Source organism: Coptis chinensis, chromosome 7 (genome assembly GCF_015680905.1).
Source record: "Coptis chinensis isolate HL-2020 chromosome 7, ASM1568090v1, whole genome shotgun sequence".
In the NCBI taxonomy this organism is placed as follows: domain Eukaryota; kingdom Viridiplantae; phylum Streptophyta; class Magnoliopsida; order Ranunculales; family Ranunculaceae; genus Coptis; species Coptis chinensis.
Window position 1 is genome coordinate 28722372 of NC_141462.1, and position 22686 is coordinate 28745057.

General features: G+C 36.6%; 2 protein-coding genes, 1 long non-coding RNA gene and 1 pseudogene across 4 annotated transcripts; 1 reads left to right on the plus strand and 3 right to left on the minus strand.

Annotated features, from left to right (window-relative positions):
- Window positions 1-7715: 7715 nt before the first annotated feature.
- On the minus strand, window positions 7716-9181 carry LOC147486977 (acyl-CoA hydrolase 2-like). Its single transcript, XM_086572568.1, has 6 exons — window positions 9139-9181; window positions 8969-9055; window positions 8853-8899; window positions 8596-8718; window positions 8183-8270; window positions 7716-7798 (listed from the first exon to the last, which is right to left on the minus strand). The coding sequence occupies exons 2-6, from the start codon at window positions 8991-8993 to the stop codon at window positions 7764-7766; spliced, it is 318 nt and encodes a 105-aa protein (XP_086428694.1). The 5' UTR covers window positions 8994-9055; window positions 9139-9181; the 3' UTR covers window positions 7716-7763.
- On the plus strand, window positions 9102-9943 carry LOC147486978 (uncharacterized; annotated as a pseudogene).
- Window positions 9944-11638: 1695 nt separating this feature from the next.
- LOC147486979 (uncharacterized) lies at window positions 11639-12568 on the minus strand. 2 transcript variants are annotated; one of them, XR_015202142.1, is made up of 3 exons: window positions 12511-12568; window positions 11799-11885; window positions 11639-11696 (listed from the first exon to the last, which is right to left on the minus strand). It is a non-coding gene; the product is annotated as an uncharacterized LOC147486979 (long non-coding RNA). The 2 variants fall into 2 exon arrangements; XR_015202141.1 differs by having other exon boundaries at window positions 11799-11892.
- An 88-nt stretch (window positions 12569-12656) lies between these two features.
- LOC147486980 (uncharacterized) lies at window positions 12657-14477 on the minus strand. Its single transcript, XM_086572722.1, has 4 exons — window positions 14380-14477; window positions 13273-14284; window positions 12891-12968; window positions 12657-12756 (listed from the first exon to the last, which is right to left on the minus strand). Exons 1-2 carry the CDS (start codon window positions 14473-14475, stop codon window positions 13871-13873), a joined length of 510 nt encoding a protein of 169 aa, XP_086428848.1. The 5' UTR covers window positions 14476-14477; the 3' UTR covers window positions 12657-12756; window positions 12891-12968; window positions 13273-13870.
- Between the last annotated feature and the right edge of the window lie 8209 nt (window positions 14478-22686).

Sequence of the window (22686 nt, forward strand, 5' to 3'; positions counted from 1 at the left end):
TGCTTGTTCAGGTGCTCCCCTCTTCATCAAATATAACAGCAAGTTCCTGATTGGTACACATTTTGAATAGTTTTGTTATCTCCATGTAACCCACTCCAAAAAAAATTAAAAAAAAAAATACGGGGATTCCTCAACGGGACAAACAAAACAGTTTGAACAAATTTAATTTGACACATTTTATTTATGGTAATATTTTAGTACGCAAAATGCAGTTTTATTGATAATATGCTGGAATTTATACTAAGATTTCGACAAAATTTCTATTGATAATTTGTGCATTGGGCCTTCTTTATTCGAACCGACCACTGGAAAAGGACACACTATATAAGAACCGGGCTGTCCCTAGTCCAGACTCCAGACTCCAAACTCCAGACTTCTCAAAGTTCTGTACTTTTAAGGCACTCTCGCTAAATAAAGGTAATTGAAATTTAGAAACTATTCTTTATTCTTGAAATGGATCGTTTCGTTATCGATTTCTGTTACATCTCCTATGTATGGGAACGGTTATATGAACTCCACCTTATAGTGACTCCAAAGTTACTCCACTCCTAAAAGTGGACTTACAAGATGAATTGACGGCTAATTTTTTACAGAGGTATACATCACATGATAGAGAACACCCCCACAAAAAATCAGCTCAATTGAATATGTTTAACTTTGTCAAAAGTTGTTATGAAATTAAAAAATTCTAAGCCGTTGGATAATTTCATAACATTCTAAACGATTTTTGACGAAGTTGTACATCTTCAAATGAACTGATTTTTTGTGAGGATGATCTCTATTGTGTGGAGAACATCTCCACCAAAAATCTGTTTCTAATTCATTGTATTTAGTGGTGGAGTAACTTTGGAGTCACTTTAAGTGGAGTTTATATAACCATCCCCACTATGTATACGTGTTCTTGATCTCTATCTATATTATTGGAATAACAAATTAGTTTTTTATATGATCTTTGTTTGCCATGATATATAATAATAATGCATGCATTGGTCTGCCTCAATTTTGAATAATCCTTGATGATAAATTGTTCAAGATAATTTCTGTTTTTTGAGATAATACAAGTTTCTAGAGTATGCATTCATCTTAGTCAGCCTAGGATTCCAACATAATACACAATTATGATTTCTTTTCTTTTTTTTGTTTAACCGTATGGTAATTGATAACCCATAAAAACTAAACTAGATTACTCTAACCTAATTCTTACGGTATCAATTATTTTTTTCCTACTCTCACATATATATATTCATGCAATATATAGAGTACGGAATCGTTCCACTCTCAATCTATCAAGACTAAATAGAATTCAATTGAACAAACACAAAGAACAATAGTGAGAGCAATGATTTAAATAAGAAATTAACTTATTATGATGATACTACGAATTTATACTAAATTAACTAACAATATAATGATGTGAATTTTCTATACTACCATTCCCAATACAAGAACAATAAGAACATGTCATTATGGAATGAATAACAACTACTTATTAATCTAATGAACAATAAGAACAATGGTTCAAAATGAATTTAAATTGAATTTAAAACAACTAAATATAACTAAGAATTGAATCAATAATCTAAATTAAAATGAAGAACTAATACTTTATTCTAAAAACTAAATATGATTCTAAACTAACTAATTGAGTGTAAAAACTAGATCTAATGACTACCTTCTAACCTAACTAACCATGACTTAAGAGTTAAGTCTTGTCTTTTGTAAAGGAGGAGACCAGATCCACATTTTCGTGCATGGCCTGAGGAGTTATGTTTTGGGCCGGAAAATCGAGCCCAAAGCCCAATTTCTTCAGTCCACAGAGCCTGTTTCAGCTGGTTTTGACTTCAGCAAACTTTTCATCTATTTCTACTCCTCTGATTGGGTCAAGGCTTAGACTATTGGAAAGCTCTTTTCAAGTTGGTCGTTTTGACATAAGGTAGGCCCAATTCCGAGGCCTGAGTCCAAAGATATGGTCTTCGGAAGTTCTGCTGACTTGTGCACTATTTCTGCCCGCGTTGACTTTTCAGCTTTTGACCGGGCTTTACAAAGGCTTTGTTTCCTTGAATCTTGGCCTTTAATCACAGAACTTCTTAGCAACCAACCCTTGCTCCTTTATCTCGCCAAAGTGGCACATTTCTGCACATAATTGACTTCAATGCCTGAAATACATAAAAACACGTAATCAACATTAACTCTTATTTATTACTCGCATAATTGGTCTAAAAGTATGATTGTTAAGGGGTTAAAACTACAGTTTTGGGCTCTTATCAAACCACCCCCAAATAGCATTTTGCTTGTCCTCAAGCAAATATGAGAAATTAGAATAAGTGACCAAAAATGGAGTTCTAACTACTCTCGTTTTGCTGAGTGCGATTGCATTGACCATATGCAACAAGGCCTTAAACCACTAGGATTTCTCTAGTGGACGAGTTATAGCCTCGTGAGAGTTTTCTAGAGAAGGTACTCACAAACTTCATCTATACTACAACGACTAAGAAATAAAACTATTGTATCCTTATTTATGTCTCAATGATCTATACATCTTACTAGTATTTAAACAAGAATGATCATTCTAAAACTTAAACTAATACATGCATAATAATCAAATCATCTTAAGATAAACAACTATACAATGAACTATGATATGAAATGCAATGGTAGGTCCGTTTCTGAAACTTTTGGGTAGCGTGCCTAAGTAGGTTCTCACAAGGAATGTGTCAAAACACATAACACTCTGATTTTTCCACTCAAGTTTGCTAACTCCAGTGTGCAGTGGGCACACATTTTCTCGCAATCTCAATGACAATCCAAAGAAGTCGAGGTCGATCAAACACATCTACCACTTACTATCACACCAACCTATTCCTAATTGAGCTAGAGGTCTTTATTAGATGATACGGGGAGTAAGTGTTGGCTAAAGAAGGAAGGAAATGGATATTCAAAAAGACAAGTCTGAGAAAATAGGGTCTTCATATTATGTAACTAGAGAAAACCTTGTTCTTTTGCTTCTACACTTTGTTTCCATTTTTAGCCTTTATATTTTGGCTTTTTGACTCCTTTTATTCTATTTTTTGGAGTTTTTATTTTATTTTATTTTATTTTTCTTTTCTTTTCTTTGGATGGATTTCTTTTTCTTTTCTGAAGCAACTAACTAATTTTTGTGTACACAGGTTTTTCTCTTCTCTTTTCTTCACTCATCCTATTTCTCAGACTTATCCAGATAGGTAGGCTGATTTTATATATATATATATATATAGTTTTTTTGGGTAAAGAATTTTTGGTTTGTGAAAAGGCTAATGAAAAGCTCAGTGGGCAACTAGTGGATAATAAATTTCATATAGGTGTGAATTTCTGGCTATATCGATCCAAAGAGGGCCTAAATTCTCGCTTAGGATATGGTATGGTGATCAAGCAAGTGGATGTGTAATTTCTCTACTCGGAATTTACTTCTCCCTTGTGTTATCACTCAAATATTTCACTCTTATGAGGCTTTTAGGCTAGATGCTCACAGGATATGTATTAAGTACTCTAACCTAGGTCTCAGAAAAATACTGCCAAGTATAATCAAAGATGTTCATGCAAGATGTTCATGAAAAGATGCAATGACTATTACCTATATATTAATCTAAGTTTCAAAAATCATTCTAATGCAAATCTAACGTGAAACTTTTAGATTATTAAGAGCAGAGAGAAAGAAACAATACCAATATTCCTAAGTGTATAACATAAACTTTTTATTTATATTTTTTAATTTTCTAATTTTTATAAGATAAATAATACGTAATATACAACCTAATATGTGCTTAAATATTTACATCATGTTTCTATACCACCCCCAAACAATTTGGGAGAAGGGAGTTCATGAAACAATTCAATAGCACAATTAAATTATGTAACTAACTAATTTTTATGATTTTTAACATTTTATAAATAAAAGTGCGTAATTTACATCCTAAAAGTGTCTAATTTTTGCAAATGTTTCTATCCCACCCCCAAACAATCGAACGCTTTGTCCTCAAAGTGTAAAGAGATAAGGAAAGAATTTACCATAGAAACGTGGCAAAATTGGCGCACTGTAATGAAATATTGTTGTAAATGATATGATAACATGAAGCACAATTAAATTGTTACGTCTTCGACTAACACAAACTCTACGGAGTAAACATGATGCACAAAGGGTGGCAACAAGATTTGAAATGAAATACCAAAATCATCACCCCCAAACAAAATTGGAAAACTCTTTTTAAGTTTGAAAATTTTTGTTTGGCCTATACTCCAGAAAGTTGGTATTGTATGAAAACTTGGGTCTTTTAAAGTTAGACTCCCTAGACTTAATGTGATATATATGTATTAACATGCAGTTTCCCATATATCAATAATCTAAATAATTGTGGATCTTTCCATAAATAGTTAACACGGAATGCACCATCAAACAGAATTAAGCACCAAGATTTCCTATGATGTGGCTTAGTGGAATGAGAGCAAAGCCTGATAGATCTAAAACCTAATCGAGCATACAGTTTCTTCTTTTTCTTTGAACGAAAAGGTGTTCAAGTGAATGATCGTGAGAAAATGGATGGTTGTGGAAGATATGTAGGGTATGGATAAGTTTTAGATTGAAAGAATGAAAAAAATTAGTGCATGGTTTTAGCATAAAACTTATTGGTGGCATGGGTTGGTATTATCACACATCTGAAAATGAAGGTATCAGGTGGCTCTTTAGGTAGTTCTTGAGAGGGTGGATCATCACAGACTCTTAGAAACTCGTCAAATTCCTCATCTAGGTTGTTCGCATCAATATAATTATAGTATTCATCTCCATCTTTGAGGAATTCATCTATCTCGTCTATCGTGAGGTTTACTCCATCTCTTGTAGGGTCGGAAGGCAGGGTGGAAAATTCTTTCTCTAGTTCAGTTATGTTTAAGGAGTCAAAATTGTGATCTTTGTCTTCTTCCATAAGAAGGGTATCTACTAGTGTAGGGACGAGATCGTCGGAAGCACTAATATGATATACAAAACTATCAATAGACTTAACTTCACCTTCTACAGGAAAACCTAGTTGACTCTGCTTTTGTCTAAACATGTTAACTTCCACAGAAAGATTCCCAAAGGAAATAGTCATTGAGCCATCCCGACAATTAATTTGGGCATTGGCGGTTGCCAAAAAAGGACGCCTTAAAATGATGGGAATGGAATCATGAGAAACTTCTGTGTCGAGAATAACAAAGTCGGCTGGATAGTAAAAATCCTGAACTTTAACGAGAATGTTTTCAACTACACCCTTAGGATACTTAATAGAACGATCGGCTAACTGCAAAGTCATTTTGGTTGGTTGAAGTTTTGTTAGACCTAGTTGTTTATATAAATAAAAAGAGAGTAAGTTAACACTCGCTCCCAGGTCTAATAAAGCAGTTGTTATGAAGGTATCACCTAAGGTGCATTGTACAGTAGGACGACCAGGGTCCTTGTACTTAACAATTCCGTTATGTTCAGATAAAGAGGGATATTATTCAGTTAAGAATGTTTAGGTGGGGTATGTTGGTTTTCCTTTCTTGGTGCACAACTCTTTTAGAAACTTAGCGTGTCCAGGTAGACTTTTTATAGCATCTAGAAAAGGTAGGTTTATAATCAAATTTTTAAACACTTCCCTAATCTCATCAAAATTCTCGTCCTTTTTAAACACAACTAGTCTCTGGGGATATGGTGCTTTATCGCTATTTTTAGCCATATTAGTAGTCTTTGCTTTATCTCTATCCATTTTTCATCTAGGTGTCCATATTGGAACTTCTACAGGTGTAGGGTCTTCAATTTCTATTATTGGGTCTTGTAAGGTTTTCCCTTTTGGTTGTGGTTTAACTGGTACTTCTACAGTTGTAGGGTCTTCAGTTTCTATTACAATATTTGGTATGGTTTCATTTTCAACTTCTGTTTGCGGGTGGTCTTCAGGCATAGTTACTTTATTATCAACTACTTTCCCTGAATGAAGGGTAGTGACTGCCTGTAGGTCCCCTTGGTTTATATTACTATTACAGTGAATACTATTTATTTCAAAGGCGGTGTTTGTTGACTTAGGATTAGGCACTGCTTAACTTGGAAACATGCATGTTTGGTTATTATTTTGGCTAGGAGACATGTCAATAACCTTTTGGCACAAAGACTGCATCATTTGCATCGTTTGTTTCATCATATTAGAGTTTTGATCATGCCGATCTTTCATCAAGTTGGAGTTTTGTTACATAATTTGATTTTGTTTTTCCAACAAGGCCACTACTACTTTGTCTGTAGATGGTTGGACTGGAATTAAAGCTTGTTGAGCGTTCATGTCTTGATGTTGATAGTTCTGGGTCATGGGTACTAAACCTCTATTCTGGTCACCTAAGTTCCCTTGTCCTTGATGTTGAGTTAACTGGTTGAAGTGTGATGGTTGTGGTGGTGGTTGTGCATAGACAAGAAGACAATAGAAGTCAGAATGCTCAAGACTCACTACACCATAATAGCCATTTTGTAACAGCTATATCCGTTACTTATATTTTTACTAACGCTTATATCTGTTAGCTCTGGGGTGTTATAGTCACTTAGGCTAAATTTAGTAACGGATATAACCGTTACTTAAAGTAATCTTAGTAACACTTATATCCGTTACTATAATTCTTTGTAACGGATAGCCAATTGTTAAATCTATTCATTTCTAACGGATGTAAGTGTTAGTAACGTTTGGCGCTTCTTTAGTTACTTTTTTAGCGGGAAATCAATTTTTATATGTCACGGATATATCCGTTAGTAATAGATGTGCCACTTGCTATTAATATCGATTAGTGTAACGGATATATCCGTTAGTAATAGATGTGCAACTTACTATTTATATCGATATTTGTAACGGATATATCCGTTAGTAATATATGTGCCACTTGCTATTTATATCGATGTTTGTAACGGATATATCTGTTACTAAAGTTTTGTTAGTAAAAAAATATATATATTTATTATATTTTGCAGATGAAAATGTCTAAAAAAATTCACCCTGCACATCTAACTCTAGCACATATGAATATTCCATCTTATAGAGATATCACATTCCACAAACTTAATCAACATATAATAACAAAAAACAAAACCACTAATCAATTAAACATTAATTAGTATAAAAATATAGACACCAATCCAAATCAAACTTATATAGAAATAACTTCACCTAACCTAATTTTGGGATGTCTAATATGCCGTCATAGAATATCCCATTGTATTGGTCGTCACTGCTCGCCTGTTATTGCTCTCTCAAGTGTTCCCCATCGGTTTGGGGTGCACATTTGCAATTCCCATAACTTCTCCCCATATATCACCACTTATTTGACAAAGCCCGGCAAGAACTGAAAAAGTGAGAGAAACATTACAAAATTTCTTAAGAAACTTTTCATCGGGTTGTGAGAACTGAAGAAACTATGAGTAGGTTAGTGTGGTGGGCTAATGTCGACTTTGCAAAGAGCACTTCCTCAGCTATTAGACCACTATTTGAATAAAGCTTATGGATAAGAACAACTAATTTCTATGGACGAAGGCATACTTTAAGCCCATACAAATCACTTCAAGCTGACCCACAATGGTTTTTGTGACTTTACTAGCTCTAGTAAAATGTTTTTTGACAAAGGCATTAGGATAGAATACTGGTAAAAAAAAATGTCATAGAAGTTAACTAAACGGATAGTATTAGACAAAGATAAACACCTGGAAGAGAAGAGACTGCTACTTTGTCTCCAGATCAAATTGCTTAGTTACCCGGTAGCCGGGCCCGTCCAATTTTGACTTTAAAGTGAAAAGAAATAAGTCAAGATTATGTTAAGGATACAAATTAATAAAGGTTTATTCATGAACCACACAAGGGTTACAAGTAGACACCTACTTATGCCGACCAATTTTTTGCAACCGGATTATGACCTATAATCTCATTATTGTCACCGAAAAGCACGTGCACTCGATTTGAATGGTGCAATTTGTAGCTCCAATAATAGTGCTTTGAAAGCAATATCTTGAAAAAGACCACGATGAGGTCATTTTTGCTTATAAAACGGGCTCGGGAAAGCAATAAGATACTACGGTCCATCATAAAACAGCTTCGATGCTATCTCACCGGCCGGTGACGGCGGCCCCCGGTGACTATTTAATCTAAGACATAGAAAATGCACTCACCTTTAAGATCCCCAGCAAGAAGAAAACGACTCTGCAAACTATGGACAAACTTAAGGCAATCAACAGTCTTTGATGTTGCAGCCAAGGCCTGCAAATCGCAGAACATTTTAGATACAGTGCATTAAGAATTCTGCGAAAAAAACTATCTATTAATAAAACATCAACTAGATATTAATGTATTGGTAGCGTTGATCACTTAGGCAAATTCATTTGAGAAATTATCGCTGCCATGTGCACCTTATGCAAAGAATCACTAAATCTACTACTGGCTCACTATAGTTTACTAGATCTGTATAGTATTCTTCTTCTATTTTAAGGATCTCTTTGTTTCTGCCAAAATTAATTAGATTGTGGTTTTTTTTGTATCCTCTCCTAATACCGAGATGGTAAAAGAATCGAATAATGAAACTTACGTCTATTGGCTCCAACTGCAGTAAATGTTCCAACATTGAGCATAGTGTATCATCAACATTCCATATCGATTTTGGCTTCATTAAAGAATCAGATCTATTAGGCAAAGACACCAAGCAGGTGAGCTGCCATCATCAAATTACAATGCATCAGAATCTAATCTATCTCGTCCTTGCTTTTCAGTGTGTGCATGTGTTGGTGGGGGGTGTAAATATGCTAAAATTGACATAATAACACTGGTATTGAAGAAAGTAAATACCTTAGACAAAACAATTACATCTGCCTCGTGAACAGGAGTTACAATACCTACAAGATCATTGATTTAGCAACATCAATAAACTTGAACAGTTACATCAATAAACAACAACATGTTACCTCTCCATCCCATATGAAGTAACATCTTCTTGAGAGATGAACTAGGGAGTCTCTGTAGCAACGGAATGTGTCCCAGAAACTCCAGTACTGAATCTAGAAAAAATGGTAAGCATCAATTGAATCAGCAATAATAATGGCGACGACGGAAGCAAATTCTTCGTCCTCAATACCCAAATCAACGAAGCAGTCTCAGGTGCCAGCTGGTTTCCCGACATCTCCTAATGGTGATATCAAAATGATGTTTCCAATCATGTGCCCCGCATTTTGTGCGGGGTTTAATTCCTATGCAAAATCAAGAACAACGGACTAACCTTGGTGCTCGGTCTTTATCTTTGTGCCCACTTTCCCATTTATGCCTCCGATGTCCGAATTCCTTCCAACACACTAATTCCTCTTAACTACACTGTACCAACAAGGAGAACTACTGCCGAGGGTGGAGCGATGGTGGACGAGCATGGATAAGAGGGGCAACAACATGCACCACAAAGACAAGTTGTTGTAAGGAGATTTCACTTCGCGATTCCAACTTGACTTGTTGCCGATCTTGAAGTTGGTCTTTTGTCATTTTGTGTTCAACCAAGATGGATCAAAACAGAGACTTGCCCCGCTACGGTTTTCGCAAAGACCGGTTTATTTCTATCGACCGAGCTCTCACTCCTTTGATATAGTGGCTTTCACAAGGCATGCATAGGCGTGGCACCTCCACAACCACAACCTCCTGTTAGGGCTGAGAATGCTCTTGGTGCTGCTAGGCCAGATGGTGAAAACGCTGCTCAAGCTGAGGGACAACCTGGAGATGAGAATCAGGGAGAGAATGAAAATCGACCAGTTGAAAATGATAACCAAGTGGAACCCGCTGAACAGAACGGCTTCAACTGGAGGGTAATTGTAAAGGAGATTCAGAAATTCAGAAATACTTTGGGAGGTCCCTGACGTTCCAGAAAGAAATGCTGCAAGATCATCTCTTTTGTCTTCATCTAACGCATTTTATCTTAAATTTGTTTAAATTGTTTTCACACTATCACGTAAGCCAAAGAGAACTCGATTAGAAAACTAGATACACGTCAAAGTAATTCGTTTAAAGAAGATAACTACACCTTCAACAAAAAAACAAACAAATAAATAAACAGTTAAATAATCAAAAAATAAAGCCAACTACATTTATTTGTATACTTAGTATGCTATTCAAAAAAGCAATGGGTTCTCATCAGGTCCAGAAATCATTAAGCTAACATATAGTCTCTAGATACTCACCAAGACATCCACTTGCAAAGCTTCATACTCAAAAAGCAATGGGTTTCCATCAGGTCCAGAGATATCATTGAGCAATACGTCTGGAAATATATGAGTTCCAATGTAGTACCTAAACACATGTACAACAACCACTAAAGGTGTAAGGAAGACCTTGAGCATACCAGAAACCAAAAGTTGCTGCTGATAAAGTCATTATGGTGTACACAAATGGCCCAGCGATTGAATCGGCAAGCCTTTGTATAGGTGCTTCATGACCTTGAGCATCTTCAACCTGAAAGCAAAGGAATGGAAGCTCACTATCAAGTGTGCTCAAGCTTAAATACAAATTAAACCAAATGCATAAAACCAATCTTGTTATGCACATGAAAGTTCAAATTGAATGCTATCGTCCTAAAATTCCCTCTACACCTCTTATGTTCATAATTCACAAAGTCTAAGATCTAGCATGTTGTTCTCTAAACCCTTAATTTAATAATTTTACTGCAGGGGAGAGACCCACTATCATCTGCCCCACCCCCCCTTCCCCTCCTCGGAGGTTTCCATTTTGTAGATAAATATTTAATAATTATCCCATGCGTCTTCAAGTCGGAAAGTCTTGAAACAAAGTATAGCATATCATGTGGTTTACCATGATATTATAAATCTGGATCATGCAAAACATTTAAGCATTCTCAACTTGACGAATCCATAACCATGAGTTAACAGAATAGCATGCTCTAGTACTTAGTAAACAGGTAGTTCAAACTTCAGACATCAATGATTGAGAAGCGTGATTTACCATGCGCAAATTTTCAAAATTGTTGACATTGAACCGGTTGTAGTGGCTTCAATCCGTAGAGGACCATCCCCGACGGAAGAAACAATTGTATTTCTTTCAAACAACGTCAAAATCCATCCTCCGTAAAGCAAGTTTAATAACGGACTACCGGATAAGGTCTATAAAAGTAGTTTCTCCAGACGTTAATACTTAATAAGCACACTAGGTCTCGATTTGGTATTAGGCCACTTCAAAGATTACCGCATGAAAATTGAAGCTATTCCTAGTAGTGGTAAATAAGTCAAATAGCTCTAAGCTTACGCAAGCATACCCAATTTATTGTTCCAAATTTGAAACGCAAAGCCCTTTTCTTTATACACGGGAAGAGATTCTCCGTAAGCATAGACTCATCAACAACACCTCTCGCCTGCCATAACCTTTCCCCGAAGTCGGTAGTCAAAAGACGGTTATAGTACACATAAGCAAGTCACCGTCAACGAAGAAATGGTCATAGCTCATAGGAAATGTAAAAGCTTGCTTAAATGGCTCACATCTACGTGAATGGTTTCCCCGTGTAAAACTAAGACTGAATCTCCGACGCGCACATCATCGAGGGAACTTCTATGCAGATTGAATCGAACCGAAAGTACGATGATCGCCAGATAGGTCACCTTCAACCGAGGTAATCACTAATCGTGATTGAGAAGATACTAGTGACTGCAGAAAATTCAGAGTTAGTTCAAAACTTCGGACATAGAGAAATCTATATTTTTTTATTAGAATGCTATTAATTAAAGTCTGAAAAATAGTTGCACTTACTAAGAGTTCATTCATGTCACTAGAAGCACTAAGTCTCGCTTTTTCTTCAAGAGAGTGTCCAAGAAGAACAAAACCAAGAAGCATGACCTGCATACTAAAAAAACCCGCCTTATCTTGAGAACTATATTCAAGGGATACACTTTCATCTTTTTATACATAATATTGCCATGAGTAGTTGACAATTTGTCCATTTGGGAGCTGCAAAAAAGTTTTTCCGGTCTCATTGTTTTGAACATATTTTGATATTGTTCGTGATATTCAACAAAACCTTTTCCCTATCAATATATTTTAGTGTAACTACTTCAAATCTAAGTCAGGCACTGAGATCAGACCTACAAGTTAAGTATACGATTGGCAAGGATTAGCAAGGAGAACGTATTACAATGTAGTGAAATTAGCGATGAACGAGTTCAATCGATTAATAATATGATGCATATTAGTAATGCACTCTTCCTATAGCATATACTGAAGAACAAAACGATTAATCTCATCTACGATTGCCCGATCAAGAAAGCTTCTTATATCTAGATTTCTATAGGTGTTTTATATCACAAAGAGTGGACCATGGAAACTAAGGAAAAAAACATGCCTCTAATACTTTCATACTTCTAAGGTTACTCTTGTTGATTAACTAAGATTGGGCATGCAAACAAGTACATGAGTACATTAAGAAACCAAATGAGTTTAAAAGATTAAGATTATAAAAAGTCACCGGTTCATCGAAGAATGATGCATCCCATCCAAGCCCGTGGTTTAGCAATGACACCTACTAGGAGAGACAACTTATAAGGAAATGGATAAAACAAATCACTCAAAAACTATTTATATAAGAAACAGTCTACTTTTCAAAGAAACCTTACCGCACTTATAAGAAATGCAAAGATAGATCCAAATCCCACAAGAGAGTTCATATTTGGTGAACCCTTGCCAAATGCTAACAGACCATCAAAAAGCAAGTCTGCGAGTAAATGAAACCACCAAAAACTGCCAATGACTCAATCTAAGCACGCTTACTTTCAAATTTCAGCACCTAAATCCAGTCTTGTTGAAAAAACTCAGAACTAGTAAATTAATTAGCACACCAAAACTAACCTCGGCCCGGGCCCAACAGAGCTCCCAAAGCAAGACCACCTTTCACATAAGAGTTATGCAATATATCGAAAAATGATCCTACACCAACAAATCGGATAAGCGGACATCGAACACATTTACAAAACCTACAATTCTTCCATATCAAAGATTGGATAACTAACCGAAGTAATTAAAGATAAAAGTCGTGTTCTTTCCAATTAGTTCCATAACTTGTGATAAACATGATGTTATTACATATCAAGTACTTCAACAATTTTTTCTTCAAGATGCATCTTTTTCAACATTTAACATTTTGAGCTCGATGTGCATTAGATTAAATTCTTAGGCATTGTTTCATTTCAAGTACTACACTATAAACAGATAAAAAGTAAGAAATTCATACCGTGGGCAATATGAATACCAAGAGAATGCAAAATATGTGAACCATGAGAACCACAACACAAAGCAACCAAAGTCCAAGCAAACGCAACCCGGTTCCTACTCTTTACACTCAACAAAGATTTCTCCAACATTATGAACCTCGCATGCATCAAAAAATTACACATTTATTAGTGATATAAATGAAAATAAGAACTTCATATTAAAATAGCTAATAGAAAGAAGAAGAAGAAAATAAACAAAAACTAACCAGGGGTTTACGCATCCCCCGGCTGACTACTAATTGCTCCAAGTATCTCGACATCTGCCATCTGCACCAGAAACTTAAATACACAAAAGGCCTTGGTTTGTTTACAACAAGGCAAGTCACGACATAAAACCAATAAAAAGATTTGACAGCTAAAGAGTTTGTTATATTATTACAACTACCCAAGACTAACCACATAAAAATTTCAAGGCATGACAACGCACCCAAAAAGTTCCAAGTCATGGCAACCACAACCACATAAAAATATGTCTTGAGCTTAAACTAAAGCAGGAAGAGCAAAAAGTAGAGAAATCCACAAAAGGTCTAAAACCTACAAACATCAATCCTACAAATATCAATCATACTTCAATCGCCCATCAAGCCAAGCTATATACCCTCCTTCAAGCCAAGCATTCAAAGTTTCATTACCATCTTGTGGACCATCATAAACAGCATCATCGGGAACCATTACTTCATCAATATACACTCTTCTCTCTCCACCAACCAGAATTCTGCCATGACAAATTTTTGCACTTACATCAATAGACCCTTTAGCAACTTCTGTACCAAACTTATCTAGTAATGTGACTCTAGGCTGTTCAAGCGACCCAAAAGCAGGAGTCAAGTTCTGAGGGGTTGCTGGAGAATGGCGTTGAGCGGAACTAGAACCAATTTCAGTTCTGGGTGTAGCCACATCCATATGTGGTTCGGCATTGGTTGTCACATTATTACCTGCTGTAGTATTGCCTAGTTGTTGTTGAACGAGAACCTGTGTGGGTATAGATGATGACATGATAATTTTAAAGTGTGGATTACATATTACTAACTCTAACCATTAACCGTAATTGCCAAGAAAAAACTGACCTTGAGCATTGATTTGACCTCAGACATGTCTGTCTCGACCTTCGATTTAAATGTAGCCACATCGGCCTCAACCTTTGCAACCGATGTAGTAGCCATTTGGTTGAAAGTAAAGCGCTTATGCAAACAGCAAGATGTTGTAGCTGCTTCCTAGTGATATTAGAACCAACTCCACGAACACGGTTCTTCTTATCCTTGCCAAGTACTTCAGCCAATGCATCGGAGTCAATGTCTCCCGTGTCAGTCTCTCCAGATGCTAGTCTTCTTTCTTTAACTGCTTTCACTTGATCCTGCATTTATTTGTTTTTTAAAAAAAAAGGCAATCAAATAGCCCAAAATATACCCGGTAGCAATCAAAAACTGAAGTTATCAAATAGATAGCAGTAAAACTTCTACTCACATATTTTTCCCGAGCACTTTCCAAAACTGTTCCATCACTGCGTTCCGCGCCCTTTAAGCCAATCATCAACTCGAGTTATTTTTGCTTGAGGGTTTTGTTGTTGCTACAGGCAAATAATCATTGCTTAGTAATAGTGGTTCAAAAAGGACAACAATAGTATTCATATCTATATACATAATCAAAAGGCTTAATAATTTAGAAAATGATACGTACCAGATCATTATGCCTTTGGGAGAAGGTTCTCCTACCATTAGTACTACCAATAGTATTCATGGCCCTATTTGCCGCATTTTTCGCATTCCTTTCTTTTACTTTAGTTTGAAGCTCATAGTCGACAAAATCTACCCAAAGAGCTGGATTAATAGCAGGTGGGCAGTTTGCCTTAGCTGCTTCAATGTTTTCAGCTTTCTCCAAAAACTTTGACCTATATGTCGCTTTCTGTGTCCTAAGTTTTTGAGAATAATTTGTCTCGACCAACGGACGAGCTTCAAAGTTTTCGACATTAAATTCGAATTCCTCCTATCATGAGTACAGTTGATAAGAAACAATATATTAAGATAGCTAAATGGTAAAGTTGATTATTTAATTAACACATTAAATAAATAAATAAAAATAATTACCGTCAAGGCTTTCCAAATTGCATCCTTAAAGCCATCATCCACTAGTCTCCAATCCTTGGTGTTGATAGGGATATTAAGCCTCACTTCGTTCCCTATTGCAGTTTTGAACTTGCTTGCATTTTGTCCAACAATTTGGCCATTAGGCCATAACTCAACAAGCACTTTCCTGAGGGACCCATTAATTGTGTCTTCTTGGATGACCGAGAAGTACATTGACCTTGTGGGAGAAGAGGCATCCGATGCACCAGGGTGTGCAGTTGTACCACCCTTGATTCCATTATTTAAAAATAGCCTAACAATTTCCAACAACATTTGAAAATAAATTATTAAGGATTTCATAACACTTAAAATATGACATAATCAATTATTCAAAAAGAACGAAAAAAGAAATAAAAAGAATATGCACTATCAAAGTAACCATAATATCCAAAATTAATTTTCCAAACTACTAGAAAATCTTAAGATGATCATCAAAAAAGGAAGGCATGCATTTGAACATATTTTCAAAATTATTGCACACTACAATCAACGACGTGGTTCTAACAGTGATCTCAAATGAGGTTGCTCTGCAAGAGTAGATTGGAAGTCTTACGTTCGGTGCTTCTAGCTTGTCCACTCGGCTAGTCAGTCATTCGCCTTGGTGAATGTATGACCACCCACCAATTAGGATATTTCAAATCCCTTGAATAGAACACTTGATGGGCTTCTTTAGCACAAATGGCCGGCTCATCTAACATTTTGTCGGAACTCTTGAGCCGATTAAAATTTACCACCACCAAGTTAGAGTCTGGGCATAACTTACATCCATTGGTCTTATCTTCCACCCTAACCCAGTCACAATAAAACACCACTTCCTTGAAATTTGTGTAATTCACCTCTAGTATTTGTTTGATGACTCCATACCACCTAGCAGACGCATCGATAGGATTTTTATCTTTCCTACTTGATGTAAATGTAGTAATTGCACTCATGCAAACACCACAGTCTTGCGTAAGAACGGTTTCATCGTGAGACTTAGTAGAAAATACATAACCATTGATGTGATACTTTCGAAAAGTTTTAGCTTTGAACAATGGCCCTCTAGCAAAGAACCACAATCCAGATGAAGTGTCGCCATTCTCCAACAACTACAGAGAGAACATACCACAATTCAAAAAGTGAAAATAACATAAAAGCATAACTTACTATCCTAATTAACAAAGACCTTATTATATAACCAAATGATAAAATCTGTTTGTATCTCTACTTACGTCTTTGCTATTCCTTTTCTCGCTACCTCGAACTAGATTGCAAAGACTCACGATACTCACTACAATTTATTCAAAGAAGTTAGTATATATGTGTGAATTTATTAATAGGGAAGTAAACATTCATGCCAAAACTAACACCTGTAGTGATCATCAAGTCCATCGACTTCCAAACGGAAAAGTAGCCATCTACGGTTTGTACAAATTGCTCCTTCCGACAAAATTACATCTTTACCTTCAAACACGTAACCCTCATCACTATATTCATCATTTTCATCTAGAAACACTTGACCAGTGGTTTTGTGATTCTTGGGCTGTGAATTTGGAATGTACTCCATTGCATACCTAACAGACTCTGAGACAAGATACGACTCTGCAATCGATCCTTCAACAAATCGTTTGTTACTGGGTATATCTTTGCACTCCTTCATTGACCTAATTAAGTGATAAACCCATGAATGCATTTATTAATTTTATTTAAAAGCAAGGAAAAAAAATTGGGATTGAAAGAAGAATTATTTACCGCTCAAACGGATACATCCAACGATCTCGAGCTGGTCCACACATCAATGCCTCATCAGCTAGATGCACAACAAGGTGAATGCTAATATCAAAAATGATGGTGGAAAGTACTTTTCCAAAGACGCGAACAACCCTCTGCAACCATGTACTTGGCATCTTGGATTTCTTTCCGAATTACAACTTTCGAACACAAAAGGTTAAAAATAAGCTTATCGATGAAGAGCTTTCCGCAAAATCGGGATGAGTTGGAAAAGCATGTTGAAGTAGCACAGCAAAAGATATTGCATAATCACATGATAGTCGTGTGACTTCATTACAAGCAAACCAAAGCGGATCAAGACCGACAATGTTACTTCAGATTAGATGAAAACCCGAAGGAGCCTCAAAGTTTTCAAAGTTTTAAGGAAATCCATCTTCTCTGCCTTATCTAGGAAGAACGGTGCTGTAGGTTTAACTTGTTTCCCACTTGCAGGGTCAGTTTGCATCCACTGATCCCGGTGTATGCCAAGTTCCCTCATATCCTCTCGTGCCTGGACTGTATCTTTCGATTTGTCTTTCTTATTAAGGATTGTGTCTAGTATGTGCTCTGCAACATTCTTTTCAATGTGCATCACATCAATAACATGACGAACTTTGTGATAGATCCAGTAAACAAGAAAAAATAATATGGACTTTCTATACCATGCCGATGTAACTTCATTACCTTCATTGTCGTCAACCACAATTTGACCACCTCTCTTCCGCTTCTGACCAGGTTTATACTTCACATAACTCAATGTTTGCAAAAGTACATCGCCATTTAATCGTTGAGGAGGAGTTCTACGCTCTTCTTTCTTGCTACCCATTAGTCCCAAGTACTTGCCGTTCCTGAATGGGTGATTACCTTTAAGGAATATACGGTAATCTAAGTATACATTTTTCTTACTAGACTTCAAATATATGGAAGAAGTATTGTCACCACAAACAGGACAAGCTTTGTAACCATGTGTTACGCAGCCCGCTAAGTTTCCATATGCGGGCAAATCATGGATACCCCACATTAGCATAGCCTTCAAATTGAAGTTTTCTCTTTTGTTCATGTCATAAGCCGGCACTCCTTCCCACAACTCTTTCAACTCATCGTACAATGGTTCAAGAAAAACATCGATGTCTCCTTTTGGTGCCTTTGGACCGGGTATAAGTAAAGACAACATATGAAACTCTGCTTTCATGCACATAGAAGGGGGGAGATTGTAAGGCACAGTGATAACAGGCCAACAACTATAACTAGTAGACTGAATGCTACGCGGATTAAACCCATCGGTTGCAATTGCAAGCCAAACATTGCGCTGCTCATTAGCAAAGTTTGGCCACTTTTCTTTACAAATTTTCCACTGGCCTGAATCAATTGGATGACGCATATAAGCCGTAGAAGTCTCTGCTCGTGCATGCCATGTCATCTCATCATAAGCTATCCACGGTATAGTATACAACCGGCTGAGTCTTGGAATTAAAGGAAAATGTCTTAGTACCTTGTTAGGCTCCTTGGAATTCTTCTTCCCTTTACTCCCCTCCTTAACTTTAAAACCTTGGTGCTTGGCACTTTCGGGACATTCTCAAAATCTTTGTTAGATCTTCCAATATAAGATACAATTGTTCTCACACGCATGAATGCACGTAGCCTTCATCCCTAAGTCTTTCAACATCTCCTTCATTACCGGATATTTCTCAGGGAGGGTGTTACCTTTAGGCAACCATCGCCTCAACAAGGATAAGAGTACTGTCATACCGGTTCGCACCAACCAAATTCCTTCTTTACATTATGAAGTTCTACAAGTGCTGAGAGAGTTGTCTCAGGACCCTCACATGTAGGATACAATTTTTCAGTTGCTTTTTTCTTATAATCGTAATACCTCTTTCCTAAGTCTGGTTCAGGAACATAAGGTTCATCAAATTCAATTCCCAAATTGCCATCACCTCACCACACGCATCACCGTGTAATCTAAAAGCAGAGTCAACAAAATTTCCCATCCCAATCCCGACATCCCCAATGGTTTCTTCCTCGGTGTCCCCCATCTCAAACCCATCATCAACCGAGGTTTTTTCCCCAATATTTGCAACCAATGGAGGATGAACAGCGAAATTAGATAAGTTCTCACCGTGTAAAGTCCATACACGATAGGACTTCTCTATACCTTTTGAGATTAAATGGTATCCAACCTCTTTATAAGTCAACCAATACCTATTCCGACACTTCTTGCACGGACAAGGACACTTCTTCCCGCCCAACTTCCACAATGCAAATTTAAGAAAAACCTCAACTCCCAATGAATAGACTCACGCCTCTTTCTTTCTTTTCACTCATCCATTCTTTGTCTATTGGTTCTAACATTCTATACTATATTTAGAAACCAGGGAAAATAATAGTCAACATAAATACCAATTAGCTAGTTTTCCAACTATGTATAAACAAAAAACAAGAAAGAAGCGGCATCATAAATATAAATAATATACACTTTACATGCGTAAAATAAAAAACTCAATAAAAACAAGTAAATAAGTCCATTCAATCCTAAATACAGACATGTTTATTATAGAACTAAGGAATAATACTCTTCAAAGAATTTATCAAAGCCACTTCCAGTTTATCAAAGCCATTTCAGATTATAGTGCCTTCTCACAACCGTGAATCTTAAGTAAGAGAAAGAGTCATCAATGAAAAGCAAACAGATCTGATCTCCCAATTGTTAGGTAGAGGAAGAAGGGGGTGGATAATTGATTTTAAGGCTTCAGTTTGTAATGAGTGTGGATGCATATGGGCTTCCTTAGAGAGTAAATGATTGATTTCCTATTTAACCAAATAAAGTATGCCACGTTTGCAATTTGCAAACAAACATATTGCTTTTATAAATTCTGACTTAAGCTTGCATTAAGTTTAAATCGTCTGAACAATATCAAAGATACCAGCTAAGGCCCTAACTCAAAACTCTCGGGTCTCCAAGTAAAGGGGGAAGCAAACCATAACCAAACACAGGAGAACAAGGAGACCATCAATAAAACAAGACACTGGAGTTGCGGATGCTCGAAATCATCGATCACTATCGCATTATTTGCAAAGAAAGCCAGAACTATATAAATCTTAATCTCTACAACTATTTTTTCATCACCAAGAATGAAATAACGATGACGAGAGAATGCCCTCTCGATATAGCGACCACCGACCCTCACGAAAAAGATCCTAATGAAGTCTGTTGGGTGTATGTGGCAAGCGGAGCATTATATGTTTACAAAGACAAATCCTATAATCACTGGAAATTGGGACTACATCCATAAGTTATACAAATAACCAAGAGTAGAGAGAGAGAGAGTCGAAAAAAACTAACCTTTTAAATCAAGAATCTATGAAGAGATTGACTTGGTTCGTCGAGAATGAGAAATCGTAGAAGATGCGAATAGAAACTAGGGTTCTTCAGAGAGAGAGAGAGAGAGTGGTTTTTTTTGTTTCCTGCCGTACGAAAAAAGAGGCAAGATTATAATTCCTTTTCTAATTGTTAGCCGAAAAAAATAAGAAAAAAGAAGGGGGAAATGTGACCGCGTTACCAAATTTGCCCGCTTGTGATATTTTTTTTTATTTTTCAATTTATTATGCATATTTGTTTCCTTTTCTAACGGATATAAATGTTAGCATATCCCAAAATAACCGTAAAAACATTATTAAATATTAATTCAAGATTTTAAGTAACACTTGTTGTAGTAAGTAACGGATATAACTGTTACTGCATCAGTAACAGTTATATCCGTTACCTATTGAAAATTTGCACTGTTACAAAATGGCTATTATGGTGTAGTGACTAAAACAGACATTTCAACGAGTAGAGTTAATGTTCATGACAGGAGTGGGTTGTTGTTTAACAGAGATGTCATCTACCTTTTTAGTGAGGGCATCGATAAGCTCGGAATCAGGTTTAACCTCAAAAGAAGAAGGAGTGGAGTGGGAAGAGTTGTTACCTCCCTAATTGTTGTTCCTCTTAGATTGATCTTCTAAGAATGTATAAGCCTCCAAGGCTCCTTTACTAAGAAAACTACCCCCAGTCATGATATCTAGAAACTCTTTATGATATCTAGAACCTCTTTATGATGATGTGAAGCCCCTTGAAGAAGGCACGAACAAATGTGTCCTTCGCAGATTATGATGCAGGCATTCAATGAGAAGATCAGTGAAACGATTCCAGGCCTCTGAAAAGGATTCATGAGAATTCTGGCAAAAGAAATGAATCTTTTGAAGCATTTCATCTATTTTCAGTGGTGGGTAAAACTGTTCCATGAACAATTGAACAAGATTAACCCATGAGTCCACAGAGTTTGGCGTTTGGGCAGTTAACCAAGAAGTCGCCTTGTCGGCTAGGGTGAAAGGAAACACCCTAAGTTTAACTTGATCTGGACTTACGCTAGGATGATGGAATGTAGTGAGAACTTGGTCTATCCTACGCATGTGCTGGTAAGGCTTCTCGTGTTCTAAACCATGAAAAACTGGTAACAAGTTAAATATATTAGGGGGGATTCGAAAATCCCCACTAGGTCTACAAAGAACGCATGCGACTTAGGGCCATCGTTTAGGGCTTTATAAAAATCGAGAGAGGAGTCTCTTGTTCTTTAGCCATTGATCGGTGTAGTGTGTGAAAATTCTAGATAGGCGTGTTGTATTTATTTCTACAAAAACAAGTCTGATTATACTATAATTAAAACTCCTCCGGCGGAAGAGGGAGGAGGAAGAAGAAGGAGTACTGAATGCCTCCTTGCTACGCGTTTGAATAAGCGTCTTGTATCGCTAATCTCGGTTTTGTATGATGTTAGAAACACTAAATAACTTAAAGAAATGAAAATTTGGACGGACCTGTGAAAATCGGGCTGCTCCAGAAGAGGGCACGGGTCGCGCTCAGAATAGGCCTAGGTAAGGTGCAGGTCGCGCTCAGGTCAAGCTGGAGTTCCAGGCGTTTGGGCGCGGGTCGCGCTCAGTGGAATTTGGAATTCCAGTGTTTTGGGCGCGGGTCGCGCTCAGGTTTGTCCTTGTATGTGCCCAGGTCGCGCTCTCCAAAAATATGAAATTTTTACAGTAAATTTCTAAGACGTCTATCAAGTAGCCTGTAAAATTTCAGATCAATCAGAGGTATGAAAGTTCATCTATTGCCCTCCAAAGTTTGTGAAACAGTTTTCAGATACAATACAAACAACTGAATGGTTAACCAATCAAAACAGAGACAAAAATCGCCAAAATTTTACTGGAGACTCCTGACAGATCATGGGTATTCCTGTAAAATTTGTAGAGCAATTGGAGTTCTACAAACCCTCTTTATCGACTGTTGTTCCAGACATTAAGTGTTTGCAATATTGCAGAAACACACTAGAAACACTCCACTAGTTAGGAGGTCAAAACAAATCAAAAACTCGTCAATTTTTTACTAAAAACTCCTGACTTAGGATAGATACTCCTGTAAAAAATTTAATTTTTTTGGAACTGCCTAAGTAACCTTACTCGTCTATT

Coding starts and splice junctions, on each gene's coding strand:
- LOC147486977 (XM_086572568.1), bottom strand. CDS start 8,993: ATGTTACTTCATATGGGATGGAGAG. Junction 8,900..8,968: donor ACTTCATATGGGATGGAGAG/GTAACATGTTGT, acceptor ATGATCTTGTAG/GTATTGTAACTCCTGTTCAC. Junction 8,271..8,595: donor TGCAGTTGGAGCCAATAGAC/GTAAGTTTCATT, acceptor TGCGATTTGCAG/GCCTTGGCTGCAACATCAAA.
- LOC147486980 (XM_086572722.1), bottom strand. CDS start 14,475: ATGGCTACTACATCGGTTGCAAAGGTTGAGGCCGATGTGGCTACATTT. Junction 14,285..14,379: donor AGGTCAAATCAATGCTCAAG/GTCAGTTTTTTC, acceptor ATACCCACACAG/GTTCTCGTTCAACAACAACT.